A 17,569-nucleotide genomic window follows, 5' to 3' on the forward strand; every position below is an offset into this window, starting at 1 on the left:
CTCACAGGATGGCTCATGCAATGGACTTCAGCATTACGCCGCCCTCGGACGAGATGCCGCTGGTGCTACCTCCGTCAACCTGATGCCTTGTGACACCCCACAAGATGTGTACAGTGGGGTGTCCCAGCAGGTAACCTCTCACTCTGTTCTGGCATGCACCCTTCCTGGAAGGGTGACATTCATCCTACTGTGTTCTTCACTGAATTGGAGATCAACCTGCCACTTCTGTCATTAAGGGATTGCACTAGGTTTAGAAGCACCAGAAACATGTCACTTAATGCTCCTTTAAAATGTATGCCTTGCTTGGATGCTGTGGCCTACTGCAGATCTATTTCTAGGGGAGACCGTGACTAATATTTTCTCTCTTCACTTAAATCATTTCTTATTACCACAAAAAAAGACACGTAACATGTATTGGTCAGGTTGCAGCTAGTGTGAGGAAATGCTACATCCACCTTTTTAATCTTTTCGGAGCTCAACTGACCCTCAGGCAAGTCGATGATGCCTGATGAGTAAAATGTAACTGAGTGTTTTAAATTTTAAAAAAAAAAAACAGTAACTGTGGTAATGGAAACTATTGTCCTGCTTACTGTCTGGCCTGCATTAGTGTATATTTTGTCAGAAGATGCTTTCACAGGGCCCTGGGATTTTGCACCACTGACCCTTTAACTGAATCCCAAGCTTCCATGTTCTATCAATATGCTGAACAGTCCTTAATGAACAGTTGTCTATATATGCATCATTTGTTTGCACATGTTGAAGACCTGGTAAAGTTTATGGGAAACACACCTTCTATTTTGCATTGATGCCATGACCATAGTCATTTGCCTGTTACTTAGGTTGTGGATGTAGCCAACTTGTTCATAGGGTGGGAGACCAAAAGAGTAAGATGACAGAATGCATTTACTCTGTAGTATGCTGGTCTGCTATTGCTTTTCACCCATTTAATTGATTTGTCTTCAGATCAACTTTGTAGTTCAGAATCTCTGAGCAGTGATCTGTTTTCGGTTTTATGTGTTCTGAAGAACATCAATTTTAGTTAATAGTTTAGATTAAACCGAAACCCAGCAGCTTGAATGAAACCTTGTCTTGACACAATTTGCTTTGTTACCTGCTAGACAATGGGTTTAGGTTATTGAAAGATGTCCTATTTAGCATAATTAGTGATACAAGTTCTAAGAAGAAAAAACTAAACCGTAAAGGTAGGACCAAGTAGGAAAAGACGAGGTATCCTGGGTTTACTTTCCCATGTCTGTGCATTGGTTGGAGTTCTACTTTCGAATGGATTCCTTCTTCTGACTGATTCCTCATCAATGATAGCCTATCCACAGCGCAGCTGTTCTTTGGAAATGTTTCCACCACCAGGGAGCACAGCGCAGCTCTGCGTCTGCTCCACACGACACCTCTACGAGCCCTGCACTGGACAGGATGATGCGTTCAGTATTTATTTAGATGCCACGTCCTGTGACCTCGGTTCCTCTTTTCTGTGTACTTTCCGCTTCGGGAAAACGCTCTTTGATTTATTTTTTTTTTAAATATTTCTTCATGCCCAATCCAGCCAATGCTTCATGTTTCAAACCTTGCGTGGATTGTAACCAACAGATGCATCGGCACAGGATTTGTCTCTACCGCTTTGGCAAGAACCACGACACCCAGGACTGCAGGTCGTGCCAGTCCTTGCACCCAAAGCCCCAGTGGGGAAGGGCGGGCAGCTGAGATTTTCACCTATGTTCACAAGACTAAATGTGAAGTTGCGTGGTCCCGCTCAAGGTGGTGCAGATCATCAATCTGAGGAAAGCTCACCCCTCCGCAAGGAAAAGGAGAAAGACAAGAATAATAAGAAAAAGCATTGCAAGAGGTCTCTCTGGCTGAGCGGACCCTTGTACTGACATTCTTCATCTAAGAAGAGCCGCGGATCCAGTTAATCCCCAGAGAAGATGACTTGGGTAGCTTTTCTGATCCAATCCTTCACTCCGGAAGAATGGGAGAACTTTTGCTTCAAGATGCTTGACATGTTTGCCAAGGCACTGGCGGCTTTGACCTTGGCGATATTTGCTTCGGTGCTGGGACCCACTGCGTCTTCCGGTACCAGTAGGGGGATCACTCCTGCACACCTATGGCCTTGGGCCTGCACCAAAAGTGGGACAAAGTTCCCCAGCGCCATCGGGGTGTTGAAGCCCTGGTACAGACAATGTTGTTAACAATCAGTGTCGCAGATACCGGAGCCCCTCTGGAGTATGCGGCTCTCCCCTTAAAACCCTTCATGTCAAATATGTATGAAATCTTTGATGCAGAGGGAGAACAGGCCCTTTGGTTTGGAATTTTTTGTCTCCAGCAGAGTTTTATAGGGAAAGTGTAAACTTCCAGTCGCTTTCCTCCGTTCTCCAGGAGGCAAGTAGTTTGGACACATCTGAAGTGGACATCCTTCCAGCCCCCTAACAGAGACTGATGGCTAAGGTGGCTGATACCCTGGGGCTATTTTCCGTCTAGGTTTCGGACGAAAAGTCAGAATAAAAATTACTGACCCCACCAAAAGACCTAAAACACACCACGTAAAGTTGTAACTACCAAAAGTTCTAACTTTTTGTGGTATGTGTTTAGGTGTTTCGGTGGGGTCGGTATGGACCCTGGTGGGTGTCCCCTGCAACACCCCGCTAACTATACTATACAGTATAGTGGGCAGGGATTGCGGGGGACACCCCGCAGCTCAGCCAAAGTAAAAAAAAAAAAAACAGAAAGACCCTGCAGCGCCAGTTCCCGATCACAGAAGTGAAAGGGAACCAGCTCCGCAGGAACACAGTGTCTGAAGGGAAGCTGAGTAGGGGCTGGGGGTTTGGTGGGGGCGTGTTGTGTGTGTGAGTGAATCTGTGGGATTTTACTAAATGTCCACATGGGAAATTTATGAAAATGTCTGTGTTGCGGACATTTCCCATGCAGGCATTTCCGTTGCGGACCACTCCGCCGGTAAAACCACGCAGATCCTCCATCTAGGCCCAAGGTTTACTTCATATGGACTCCCTTGCTGAAGGCCCCAAAAGGGAATCTCTGCTGCCTTTCAGTATAGCAGTAGAGTCCCCTGTCCTGGAGGTTTGGGGAAAACACGCCTCTGTGCCTGCAGTTGACTGGGAACTGGCTAGAAAGTCCCTGCCTGCCCTTTCGGATCCACCCTACTTGTCAACTCTTTCCTCCCCCTAGAGCTTAGTGGTACAGGCTGCAACTGCAAACCTGAAATTATCCACCTTCCCTCTTACTGAAAGAGTGTGAGTGGTCAGTAATGCGAAGCAGACAACTCTTTGTAGTTTTCTCAGGTTTGATTTGCATTTTTCCATTGAAATAAAATAAATACTAACAGCCTAATCTACCAGGGGATTCCCTACCTAGTCTAGGGTCTAAGGAAAAATCTACTAGCATACACAGAAATTACCCTTGCGCTAAACAGAACAAAGCATAAACTACTTAAATAAAAGATGACCAAATAACCAGTGTCTTGGATGACTTCTACTTGTCCTGGGTAGATCTCGTTCCCCCAGGAATGTCCAAAGTCCATTTCTCCCAAGGAAAATAAAGTCTTAAATCTGTTCTTGAAAAGTTCCAAAGAAACAAAAGTTCACTCAAACATTAATCCACTGGTAACCGTTCCATCCGCGTTAGGTGAACAGTTTCCATTTCCAGAGGCTCCTAATTGCTGGAGAAACCTGTCGGATGGACACACAGTGAAAGGAATGGCACGAATAAAGAGGGAGCCGGCGTCTGCACTGGAGACGCATTCTCGCAGGCAGGAAGGACCCCAAAGTGAGACGTGAAGCAAAGGAACTTTGCACCGGCAAGAAAAGCCAGAGCGAAGCACAGACTGACACTTGCCGAAGAGACTTGCAGCCCGAACTGGAGAGAAAGCGATGGCTGGAGCTGAGAAGGTACCAAGCAGGGTTGGGGAAGCCAAGGGGCCATCCTAATGCCAGTGAGCCCACAGTGGAAGATTGGGCCCCGATAGGGAACTGGAGAAGGCATTCCTGGTTCTTAAATGGAATAGGAGCCAAATTCCCTACGGCTTATTACGAACTGAGTTGCATAATCCCTGTGTTTGGGGGGGAAATACAAATGGACCAATGGTGAAAGGAATTTGGGGGAGCGCATATACCCTCCATTCTTGAAAGTGCTTGAACATATGAGAAAGCCTTGCAAGAGAGTATACCAGGTGTTTTGCGAGTCGGGGACCTGCACCCAAATTGTATCAAAGAACTTGGTTATGAGAGCACCTCGCAGGAGAGTATACCAATTTTGTGAGTCCGAGAACCCCAAGGAATAGTCATGCCCTTAGGATTGTGAAATTCGTCGAATGTCGAAAAAACCTGGGGAATGGAGTAATTTCCCCTAGAATAAACTGTAATACCATGAGGAGAGGGTTATCCTCTTGGGCTACAAAGATCCTGGTTATTTCTTGGAGAAGAGAAACCTGGGGAAGAGAGTAATTCCCTGGAACTGTGAACATCGTTGGACTTGAACATTTGTGACATTTCCAAGGCCAAACATATTACCTTAGAGTTACTTTTAGAATGACCGGGCTAGAATAGGATTTCGAACAAAGGACACGTTAGCTTTGGACATCTTGACACAGGCCATGGCCTTAAGTTTTTGGTTGAGGTAGGGAAATGACTCCTAGACCAGGGACAGTGAGATATTTTCCAACCCCTTTATTATGACAACCAGCATGAGTCCTCTGTGTCCATTTCTCATTCCTGGTTCCTCACAGTCCTTTAACTGCTTGCTTAAGTTGGCTTGTGTATTCTGCCCTTTTCCTTACCTTTGCCACCAGGTGCCCTTGGCCCGGACTTTGACTTGGTATTTGTGGTTCTGATGGTTGTTAATCTGCTTACAAATGCATGCTGTGCATATAGTCCGACATCCAGTGGTAACTGGAGAGTATTGCATCTGGTCTTTCGAGGATTGAAAGGGGACGTCAACATGGGCGTGCCTGTAACACTATCCCTAACCTGACGTTGAGTGTACCCATAATTCCTTGTGTGTCGAGGTCCTTCAGATTGTTTCCCACCCAGCTATCTGGTCGCCCTAATGTAGAGCTCTTCATAAAACATTGAGTTTTTATTATATTTCTCGACCTTTGGTTGTTTATTGTCATTGTCACGCCCTTCGACGGCTGTTTCCTGTGCCACCGCTGAAGACTGCTGAAGGCGTAATTTCGACGGCTGTTGATACAGTGAGCGCTGCCGACCAATTGACCGGGGCCCTTTGGCCGGCCTTTACAGTAGGTCGGGGTGCTCGTATTCTTTTCAAGAATGCCTTTCCTTTTCCCCTCTTTGGTCCCTTCGGTTTGTCATCACTAGCACAATCCTGCACTATGGACAGGACTCCATTTAGATTTTGTCCTTACTGTAAGGCAAAACCTGTGGAAAGATAAGCACCGTCGGTTTAACAGTGGTCTTCCCCTCAACCACAACGAGGCGGCCTGTAAACTCCTACGGCCTAAGACTCTTCAGGAGCGCTGTTTTAAGCGGCGGGCAGCCTACGGTATGTCACATGCCGAAATTAATTCCCCAGCCGTCGAGTGTGACAAAGGGATTAGCAACGACCAGGTTCCACTTCGGAGGCCATTGACCTTACTGCGTAAAGTGCTTGTTCCGCAACATCCATCCCCGGCTCGATAGGGAAGACGTGTGTCCTGCTATGGTGACGATACATCCCGGTGACAGGGATGCAGCCGATTCCCACACTAAGCACACAACCCACGGTTCTGCTTCGGCGGTCCAGTCGAAGCACTCCAAAGCTCCAACGGGTATGTCGGATACTTCGGAAGTGCCCGCTGATCCTCATGATCGTCAGGGGGCATGCAGGCAATCCAAAAGTAAGGGCGCTAGCACCAAATCACACACGGCCGTGGAGACGCTTCAGATGAAGGCTCCGACACCGCTTAAGGCCCCAGTGGCACCAAAATCCACCACGCAGCCACCGGCTCAACCGCCACACCTCCCTGAAGCCCTGAGCATCAGCGATAGTATCACGAGGATCGCTTCAGCGGTTAAACAAAAGGAAGTGTCTTAACAGACATCGAAATAAAAAGAACGGCCTAAAGACGCATCTAAAGACGCATCACAGCGCCCCGAGTATCGAAAAGGGTACTCTGAGAGCCCTTTGTCTTTATCCAAGACTTTAGAAGGAAAATCTTGATGTTCTAAAGAGGAAATTCATCAAGAAGATCCCTTTTTCAAGAAGTTTGAGGAGTGCATGAACAGAATGGAGAAGTTTGTTGAATTTTCAGAGAGGTTTGCTCCCAAGAGGCCTCTTGAGGAACTTCCTTTTAAGTCTATGGCTAAGTTTCAGAGGACCTTTGAGGATCCTCATGAACAGAATTATTTTGACCTTACAGATGACTAGGTGCCTATCAATACCTACACACTGGATGATGATACCTTTGGGGACCCTATGGATGATCCTGCTGATCCCATGGACAATTGGGAAGACAGCCATCCAATTGATGATCAACCTTGGGCATCCCCTACTCCTACCCCGGACCCTGAAGCTGTGTGTATGGATTCCCCTCCTACCACTCCAGTCCGTCAGGCTTCACCTGTGGATAATCAAATGGCGTTCAACGCCATCTTAAAGAAGGCGGCTGAACATTTTCAAATCACCACACAGGAGGCTGGGCAGGATCAGATTTTGTAGAGGACATACTGAAGAAAACGCCTCCTGCCAGTCAGGCCATTCCCTTACTGAACTCTATTGAGAGACATCTAGTGCCTTCATTGTTAACTCCAGCCCAGACCAGGGTGGTTAATCCCAGGGTAGAGAAGTTTTTTTGCCCTTCTCCTACCGACCCCCTTTACATTAAAGGGCATGCCACTCCAGATTCCCTGGTACTTACGACTACTAGAAAGAGGGCAAGTGTCCCCCTGTCTACAGGGGAGGCACCACCTGATAAAGAAGGCAAAAAGTTGCATGGACTGGGAAAAAGGGTCACGACTGCTGCTGCATTCTCCACCGAATAGCCAACACCACTCTGTTGGCTAGCTACTCAGATGTACAGTGGGATTTTTTGCAAGAGGGCCTTCAGGAGGTCCCAGAACTAATGCGATTGTATCAGAAGGCAATCAAATCAACCACAACATTCTGAAGAATACTGGACGCTGCTGAAACAGCGGGAAGGACCTTGGCCCAGGGTACACTACTTACACGTCCCGGGAGGATAGCTTAACGGCAACGTGAACGCCTTGGAAGCAAGACGACATGAAGCAACACAGGTTGGATCCCCGGGTCCGCGCTTAGAAACCTCTGGGTGTTAAAGCGCGTTATAAATACGCGACTAAGACAAAAAAAAAAACAATTACGCAACTAAAAAAAACTATTCCTGTAACAGCGCCTCGATGCCCGCGGGCTGTGTGAGCACTTTAAAAATGCAAAATAAATAATAAATAAATGGCACGCCTGGTTGAGGAACTCAGGTTTTAAGCCTGAAACCCAAGCAGCCTTAATAAACAAGCCAGTTGAGAAGACCAACTTGTTTGGCAAGGCCGTGGACAAAGCACCTGAGACAGCTAAGGAGGACCATGAGACTCTCAAAACCTTAAACCAGATTACCCAGAGGCCTTCACAACAAAGAGGGGGCAGTTCTCGTTCCTTTCACAGGCAATTTCGCTCCCCTCAAAACCAGTATGGTTCAGGAAACAACTGGTCTTCAGGACAAGGATCCAACAACACCACCACGTATCCACCTAGAGGACAATGCCGTGGAAAGGGTAAAGGCCAGAATTCCACTCCCAAAGGCTTCCCTGTCAGAAATTACCCTCAGATCCAGGTCCCCTCCCATGCATCCGCGGTCGGGGGACTTCTAACATCATTCCTTAATGCATGGGAAGGGAAAACAGACCAGTGGGTGCTCAAGACAATCTCCCATGGGTACTGCTTAGAATTTTGCCGACCACCTCAATTCAGACTGCCAAAATAAAGGCGCCTGACGCCGGAACACCTAAGTATCCTGCTGCAATAGGTCGAGATCCTGCAGGAAACGGGCACCATAGAGGTCATCCCTCTTCTACAGGTAAACAAGGGTATTATTGTACCCAAAAAAGATCTCACCATGCGCCCTGTGCTAGACTTTCACCCAGCGAACAAATTTGTCAAACCTCAAAGTTTTGTATGGTCACATTGCAGGTGGTAATCCCTCTGAAACAGGGGGATTACATGGCAACACTGGATATGAAAGATGCATACTTTCATATTTCAATGTTGCCAGCACACAGAAAATACTTAAGGTTCATGATAGAGGACAAGCACCATCAGTTGAAAGCACTCCCCTTTGGCATTGCCTCAGCGCCAAGGGTGTTTGCGAAGGTACTGGCGGTGGCAACAGCGGACCTGTGCAGAGAATCTGTTCCGGTTTACCCTTACCTCGACTGGCTCATAACAGGGGATTCCTACGAACATGCCTGTTGAACACCCAAAAGACGATAGACCTCTCATTCTGCCTGGGATTCTCCATCAACGAGAAGAAGTCCAGCCTAGACCCCAGTCAGGTCAAACAGTTCATAGGGGCTCTAATTCAGACAGAAGACGGCCTTGTCTTCAACTCCACCAAGGAGGTTCAAAACATGCTGTTTCAGATCCCTCAATATTTAGCCGGTCGAGAGGTGACGGTACGCAAAGCCATGCGACTGTTGGGAATGAACTTAGTTCCTCATGCGCGTCTGCGTCATATACAAGAGTGGCTCAACAGCCAGTGGTGTCAGGCTAGTGGACAATGGATGGATCTGGTAGTTGTTTAGCCAGCCCTCGTTCTCTCTCTGCAGTGATGGTCAAGGGAAAACCTCTTGAAGAGGAAAACCTTCACCACCCACGCATTAGAAGCCACTCTCACGACAGACGTATCCCTCACGGGATAGGGGGCTCACCTGCTTCAGCAGACGGCACACAGCGTGTGGTCCCCAGAAGTAGCAGCCAACCACATAAATCTGTTGGAGCTGTTAGCTGTATTCAAAGCACTGAAAGCCTATCAGACACAGTTATAGGGGAAGACAGTCCTGATTCTCACAGACAGCACCACAGCCATGTATTACTTTAACAAGCAAGAGGGCACACCCTCTCCAGGGCTATCCAACCTTTCCCAGAACATTTGGAGATGGGCTCTCAAACACAGGATGTTCCTGTTGTCTCAACACGTTCCAGGGGAACTAAATCTTCTAGCAGACATGCTCAGCAGAGACTTCCCACTGCCCATAGAGTGCGAATGGCGACTACACAAAGACATTGTCTCCATCGTTTTCGCACAATGGGGTTTCCCAGAGATCGACTTGTTTGCAACTCTGGCGAATGCTCAATGCCAAGATTACGCCTCCAGTTACCCCCAGTACCGATCCAAGGGGGGGGGGGGGCGGGGGAGGAATCAGTCTCTGGATAACATGGTCAGGGAAATTTGTTTGTTTATCCCCCTGACTCCCCTACTCAACAAGATAGTGAACAAGATGCACCAGGAACCAGTCACCATGTTGTTGGTGGCCCTGCCAACCATGGTTCTCCCATCTGATGGGGTTGTCCCCATCTCCTCCAATGAAACTGCCTTGCCCGTACAACATGTTATCTGAAGACAAGGGGAGACTCTTCACCATTGCACGCAAATCCTGAACTTAGCGGCTTGGCTCCTGGTGTCAGAGTTTGGGCACCTACGACTCCCTCAGTCAGATATGCATGGACATACTTGGGCAGGTGAGAAAACCGAACACCAGATACTGCTACTCCAGTAAATGGAAGCGCTTTATCTTGTGCAATTCCAAGGGCGTCAATCCTATTGACTGCTCTCCTACTCACATTGTATTGTACCTGACTCAACTTCTAGACTCAGGCCTGGGTTTTAATTCCCTGAAGGTTCACTTAGCTGCTCCCTCACCCTACTCCACGTCACAACAGAAGGTGTTGTGGCGGAAAATACCAGTTATTAAGGCTTTCATGGAAGGGGTTAAAAGGATTCATCCCCCCATTTCTAAACCGGCTCCCAGGTGGGACCTAAAAGTGGTTTTGACTAGACTTATGGGATCTCCATTTGAGCCTATGCATAAGGCAAGTCTCAAAGATCTTACCTATAAGACACTTCTATGACTAAAGGCCCTTTCAGTTCTAGACCCTTTTGTTACAGTTCAGAGATAAGGTGGTCCTGCGCACTCGCCCTCGATTTGCTCTTAAATTTATTTCCACGTTCCATGGGCACCAATCAATAGAACTGCCTACTTTCTTCCAGATTCCCACTAACATGGCCGAAAGAAGCCTACACCCATTAGATGTGCGCAGGGCAGTCATGTTTTACCTGGAAAGAACTAGACCACTGAGAAAAACTAACCAATTTTTCGTTTGTGGCAGCTGGTAGTGAGGGGTTCCTGTCTCTAAATCGCCCATCTCAAGGTGGATTGTCAAATGCATTACTGTGTTACATTCTTGCTAAGAGAGAACTGCCCTTGAAGCCTAGAGCACATTCTACTTGCGACACTGGGGCTTCCATAGCTTTTATTGCAAATGTTCCCCTAGAGCCCATTTGCAAAGCGCCAACCTGGAGTTCTGTACACACCTTTACAAAACACTATTGCCTAGACACTCATTCTAGGTCTGATTCTCAGGTGGGATAAGCAGTATTACGACCTCTTTTCACTACTGTTCCTTCTCACAACCCACCTCCAACTCCAAGCACAGCATATTATAATAAGCAGATTAACAAGCATCAGAAGACACGCATTACTCACCGTAATAGCATTTCTAATTATTGTATCTGCTTAGGTTCACATGCGCCCACCCTTCCTCCCCCATATGGTGCAAGGAACATGGACGTCTTACTACTTTCTTTTTTATGTACTCGCTCATGATAGTCATTGTGCTCCCTCATGGCAGAAAAAATACAATCGGAGGGACCTCGACGCATGAGGGTTTTTGGGTACACTACTAGTCACGTTAGGCGTAGTATTACAGGTACGCCCATGCCGACATCCCCTTTTGATTCTCGAAAGACAAGATACAATACTCTGCGGTTACCACTGGATGTCGGACTATATGCACAGCATGTGAATCTAAGCAGATACAATAATCAGACATGCTAGTACGGTGAGTAATGCATGTCATCTTTCTTACCTTCTGCTTTTGTTATCTCAGCTGGTGTCTCCAGGTTAATTCTCGAACTGTACCTTGCCCTGACTAGTGCAATATGCCCATGTTGCATTTAAGAGGAATGTAACTTGCCCTCACCCCAAACCCATGTCTGTCTGGTATACTCTACGTTCGTCCTCGCATCAACATACCTTAACCTCAGGCTGGTCTCTCTGACCTGACCTACAATCAGTGTGATGTAAACCTCCCCTTTTTTGTGCACATGCCAGGTTGAGGAGTTCCGAAAAAGAGATGCAGAGCGAGGCATGAAGATTGCACAGGTGCTTGAGGGCTACATCAGCCGAAAGGTGGTGAAACAGACAGTGATGACGGTGGTTTATGGGGTCACACGGTATGGAGGCCGTCTGCAGATTGAGAAGCGACTTCGTGAGATTGACACCTTCCCTCAGGTAGGACTTGGATGCACACCCATTGAACACCAATGAATTCACATAGTTGGCATTTAAGAACACAGCCAAGCATTACAATGAGTGTTGCATCTATATCAAGAGTGCATGACTATGGTAATTTTTCGTAAGCACAGTTTAGTTATGTAATAATTTTAAGTGTCTTCTGGATTTAGAGAAGCTCAGCTGAATGTGTGGGTCTTCTCCTTGGGCCTTTCATCAAGCTTGGGGGGGATACATTCGGGGGAAAGTCGGTTGAAAATGCTTAGGCTTTTTCATTTTGCTCTGAAGCTTTGGAGGGGATTTGCCATACCTGAAAAGAGGTGGTGTGCCCGTGTTTCATTGTGTGTTATGCCTAGCAATGTTCTAAGATTATGATCTTGTTCCTGGGTCTGGCATGCTTGCTGAGTTGTATGTATGTGTTCAGGTTCCCAGCAGTAGTTGCAGCTATGTGAAAAAGGTTGGTATTTTCGCTTTTTTTGCAAATACTCACACCTGCGGTACATGCATATATCTGCATTAGGAATATTGATTCTCCAGGATGCGTACTCCTGCGCATGCTGATCAGTGTTAGATTATAACACACATCGGAAACTTCAAAGGTTGATTGAATATGCAAGGCCAAATTTATCTGTCTACTTAAAACAACTGCTGTTGGTCTAAGTAACGGGACATGCCCTTAAGTTTTTAGTTGAGGTAGAACATGAGATGGCAGTTTTTTGTGACCCTATTGGATAATTGGGAGGATACCCTGGGGCTAATGTTATGCTCTTACATTTAATTACAAAATGTTATCCTCGAATCTAAATGTATGGATACCGTTTTATTTTTAAAAAATCATGAAAATGAGTGTTCAGTTCAGCCTGAATGCCATTGCTGGAAAGAAGCTTCACTCTGTGTTAAAACCGCTGTATAGCAACGAATGAGATTTATGAAATTGGTTAACTTTACAATATTATGCCTCCCACGTTTTACCTCAAAAGAGAAATACTGGTTGATTGGCAGGTAATGTTCATGTTTCAGCATTGGTGTTCTCATATGGTTTTCTTCATGTGCAAAAGTACACATCCTCGAATCAAGATTATTAATACCAACTCTGTGGGATGATAATGTATTCTGTTATTTGAGCGCTCTAGGCCCTATGCGTGTCTAGCACTATATAAGAAATAAATTATTATTAATGCAAATATAAGCATGTATCACCGGTGTGATCGTTTCCGCAACAACAGAAAAAACAAACCTTTTTCCGATAACTAACTAATGCAAATCTATGCAAGCTGGCAACCAATGGTGAGTTTCTAGGTGCGTATCTAGCTTCTGCATTTATGTAAATAACCCACACACCACCTGCTTCATTAGTGAGTTCAGCTTGACTGCAGGAAGGTATGACGCCCAATACATTTCAAGAATATCGCATTTGCACTACAAGGAACTTCAAAGAAGCCCAAATTAGGACATCTCAATTTATATGCTTACAGTTGGTTGTGGTTTTGGCGGGTAGATCATGACAAAGAGATGCATAACTTGCAATGCTACAGAAGATTTAGCACACTTTGTTCTTCTGCTTATCATACTCCTACGTTTGATCAAGAACATTATTACCTTTTTTAAGAGGCATAGATTTGTTACAACACACCCTGCACTTTATTAGCTACTAATGGCCGAAACACCATTGATAGCGCAAATGGCAAACTTGAAAAATCTTTTTTTTGTTTTTTGTTCATGTGCCATGGGATTATGTGACGAAAGACAGGAACTTTTTTTACATTGATAATGTCAAATCTAAAACTGGAACTGTTGAACTGTGTGTGTATATTCATTGTATGATTGTACGTACATTGTATTTTTATATTGTCATCCTTTTTAAAGGTGTTAATCAGTGCTCCTGATAAGATTTAGAAGTCAAAGTATTTTGCTCCCATCTTTTGAAGTTGAGAGTAAAATAATTTTTAGTAAGTAGAAATTAAAGTTGGATTCCCAATGGGAGTATTTTTTAAACAAGTAAAATGCTTTTACTCAAACTAATTTTGTTAATTTCTTTGCACCTGGGTATTCATACACATTAAAAAGACACAGGTTTATTTCTTCTGATCAGGCACCAATAGTAGTTTCTGCCTGTGGTATTATATGCACTACTGGTCCAATCCTATCCATGGAGCTGTGTGAGTGAAAATAGGGGCACAAGGTCCTAAGTGTCTGTTTCCTATTTTTGTTGGGAGCATTTTTACTCAATATTATTTGGCTTTTTTGGGAGTGTTTTCCAATTTTTAGCAAGTAGAAGTGACTGATACTCATTATCTGTAGGGCTGGTGTTAATGGATGTGACTGTTGTGTTATGGAAATTTGCTTTCTGAATAAACATGAATTTAATTCGTATAGCAGGGCTGATGACCATAATGGAAGAATTTTTGGAGGAATATTATGGGAAGATGCTTAGGCAAGATTTTGTTTTGCTTTTCATTTTTTGTTAGACTTTTTTGTAGTTGGAAAGGGGCACACATACATTTAATTTATCTTTAAACGAGCCAAAGGCAAAGATGTTTTAAGCTGCAGAATCCTTGGCACTTTGTTGTCCCCGGAAGGTGGAAACCGTTTTTCGTTGAGATGCGACCATAACCCTGCCCTCTTCACATTGCCTGCCATTGTTATTAAATAGATCTTTATCTGCTCATCATGAAAAGAAACGGATATGTAATATTGCTGGTCATAAATGTTTGTAGAATAGATTGAGACCTGACCGCTTTAAACCATGATTTGTAAACTTCTGGATCTGTCGCTGATCCCTTAAATTAAGGTTTCTTTGTTGTAGAGTGCCATTTGTAGTTAGGCGGCTACTGGCCCTACTTATTACTTCACCCTAAGTAGTTAGGTTCTTCTTCCCCTTCATGTCAGATCACACAGGACAAGCAGCAATTCTTCTCATGGTAGTATAAGGGCCTGGGAGGCTTTCAACCCAGCAGGTCCCGCTGCGTCAACATGGAGCACACATTGTTTGTTCTAGTCAGAGTGCTGGAATTGGCAGCTGCCAGGAATGCTTTGCATTTATGTGATGTTGGGCAGGTTGCCATAGCATCGCTTCTACAGGTCATTGTCTGGTTCAGGTCGATTCCCAGTCATTCGTGACTTAGCCGAGTGCTATAATGTGTCTAACACCTTATGCAATGTTGTGTACAAAGTTCAGGGAATGGCGTCATGCCTTGTGTATAATTCTAGAACCTTGAGTCTGGAATCATACACAAAGATGAACTGCCATTGATGATCCTCCTGGGGACTTCTCCACAAATAAACGTATGTTCAGTACATCATATGCGCAGTGAATTCATTTGAAATACTTCAAATGGCAACGAGGAGTACCTGCGTGGTAAGTCCCCAGCCGTAAGAATTGCCTGTTTGTGAGGGACTTGGCAGAGGAAATCCATGTGCCGTCGAAATCCACGCATGCATCAACGCACAAAGGTGAGAAGACAGATCAGGTTTCCAGGTGAAATGATACCCGGTGCCTACGGTGGAAGACATAGTCTGTGAAGATTGGTTTGAGATATAATGCTACATTGAGCATTTTACGGGCCTAGCGCGAGGTAAGAGGACCAACGGACACAGCTTTAGAGTAATGCACCCAGCAGCGTCAAATGCGTGACATAAATAAGGAAGTCCTGCACCTTATGGAAAGTTAAGAGTAAAGCACCTTCTAAAACGTCGTTTGTGTGCCACCATTTTGAAACAGGGTTACCATGACTACAGCCTCACGGTGATGTTTGAAGTGCCATGATCGTATGGAAACATTAACAGGCACGTATTGTATCGATCCAAATACATGTACGATAAGAAAGCGCAGGAACACATACAGACTATTAAATCGAGCACGCAGGAGAATCATATACAATAAAAGAGAATTGACATTTAAAGAATAAAAGGGCATCACATAAAATATAATAAGCAACAAACCTCAAGCGTGTATAGATGAACATTCAAGAGAATTCCAATTAGCAACTTTGAGTGTGTTTTGGCTGCAAATTGCAAACAGTAGACATACAAGGAAGTAAACAATTGTACAATGAACTGTCCAAACAGGGTCGCATTTCCGCTTCAATTGTGAAGGAAAGCACCATGACTAATAGAGAAGTCCAGGAAGCCACGAGTTACACAAGTGTCAATACATATATGTAATCGACTCCCAGCTACAAAATGCAGAACATTGCAGCTCGTGTCCCATTTTTGGCACACCCTGGAAATCCAGTATGTACTTGGGAGCAATGGCAAGACATCTTCCAAGTTTACTTGAGGGTAATTGATGTGGCAAAATGTAATGACTATTTAAAGGAGGCCACGTTACTAAATTGTGTAGGAGCAGAGGCACTGAGGATTTTCCGGACATTACCCGATGCTGAAGAAGGGTCAGGAGACTCTGCAAACAGTGCCAGGAAGTATGATACTGCGTTACTCAAACTGAATAAACATTTTGGCAATAAAACAAACATTGCCTTGAACGTTACAGGTTCTTTTCCAGAAGACAATTGAGAGATGAAAGTGTTGATGACTATGTGGCTGCTTTGAGGGTTCTTATTTCCTCATGCAGTTTCACTGGCGTAGCATAGGAATATCTAAGAGATCAACTTGTTTTACATGTAGCGGACTCCCGTATTCAGCAGCGTCTATGGCAGGCGAAAGATCCAACGCTTGAACAGGCTCTCGAGATTGCTAGGTCAATTGAACTGGGTGAAAAGTGCATGAAAGAGATCCAGAGCAAGACGGAATGTAATGAAGTGAGATCTGTTCAGGATCCCTGTGGTGATAGCCACAAAACCGAGGAAGAGGCTCTGATTGCCATGGTGAAGAAGATAAAGTCATATTTTGGGATGATACCGAAACAAGACAGAGAAGCACAGAATAGATTGCAAGGGAGGTGCTTCAAGTGTGGCCGGTATAGACATACAAATGTGGAAAAAGAATGTCCTGCATTCTCTGCAGAATGCTACAGATGCTGCCTATTGGGACAGTCTGCCGGAGCAACAGAGGGAGAGGCAGAGGCAGATTTAATTCCCGGTATATGAACAATACGCAGAGGAATCCTAGTCATTTAGGTAGAGGACACATGACCAGTATAAAGTGGCCCTAGTAGCTTGCTAGCAATTACCAATGGATTTGAAGAGGAAATGCAGATTCTATCATGTAACCAAGGTGAGAAAAATGTTGGCTCTTGGGTACCCATGTCTATAAATGGTATAACCTTATAGGTTATGGTGGACACCAGGTCGCCGTACACTATGGTCGACATGGAAACCTTCCTAAATCTATTGAAAGGGAAGGAGGATCTGCAAGTGGCCAGAGTGAGGGCAACGGGTTACGGCAAGTCACCTATTAACATTGTAGGGTACACATGGGTACACTTGAATTTCGAGGGAAGGAAAACTTACTGTAAATTGTATGTGGCAGAGAAAGGATTTTCCATTGTTGGTTGGTGGGAACAAGCTTCTTTGAGAATCAGGATACATCCTGGGAAAAATATACCGATTTTAAATATTACAGACAAAAGCTGCAACACCTCAGAAAACTTAGCCAAGAGTTTACCCAAAGTGTTCAATGATAATATTGGCATTCTGAAAGGATTTAAGCACCATATTATACTAAAAGAGGGAGCAAAGCCAGTTGTCCACAAAGTGAGAAACATACCGATCGGCACCAGAGAAGCTTTACAAAATGAATTGGTGAGATTGTGCAAACAAGACATTATAGAACCCATTGAGAGCCCTGAATGGCTATCCCCAATTGTCATTGTACAGAAACCAGATGGATCGATCAGAATGTGCATCGATTTGAGAGACCTAAACAACAACATTTGGGTGGATCGCCATCCCTTACCTAATATTGGGAAATACTCACCACAATGAAGCCAGCGAAGTTCTTTACAACATTAGACCCGTCTTCTGCATATCATCAGGTATTGCTAGATGAAGAGTCTAGACCTCTAACATCATGTATCACTCCATTAGGTGCTTTTAGGTATAAAAGAATGCCTTTTGGGCTAG

The 17,569-nt window shown here is 44.9% G+C and overlaps 1 protein-coding gene across 5 annotated transcripts in view; it reads left to right on the plus strand.

The window, feature by feature from the left end:
* The window catches only part of POLRMT (RNA polymerase mitochondrial), an 886,091-nt gene that overhangs the window by 508,216 nt on the left and 360,306 nt on the right, over positions 1-17,569 (plus strand). For all 5 annotated transcript variants that reach the window (XR_011303298.1, XM_069647859.1, XM_069647870.1 and 2 more), the window contains 2 exons: positions 8-130; positions 11,367-11,546. Coding sequence is in view for 4 of the 5 variants with exons in the window: in XM_069647859.1 (XP_069503960.1) it covers positions 8-130; positions 11,367-11,546 (303 nt within the window). In the remaining variant the exon portion in view is untranslated. The remainder of the gene's footprint in view (positions 1-7; positions 131-11,366; positions 11,547-17,569) is intronic.

This window comes from Ambystoma mexicanum, chromosome 1p, assembly GCF_040938575.1.
Source record: "Ambystoma mexicanum isolate Mex_15411 chromosome 1p, UKY_AmexF1_1, whole genome shotgun sequence".
Classification (NCBI taxonomy): Eukaryota; Metazoa; Chordata; class Amphibia; order Caudata; family Ambystomatidae; genus Ambystoma; species Ambystoma mexicanum.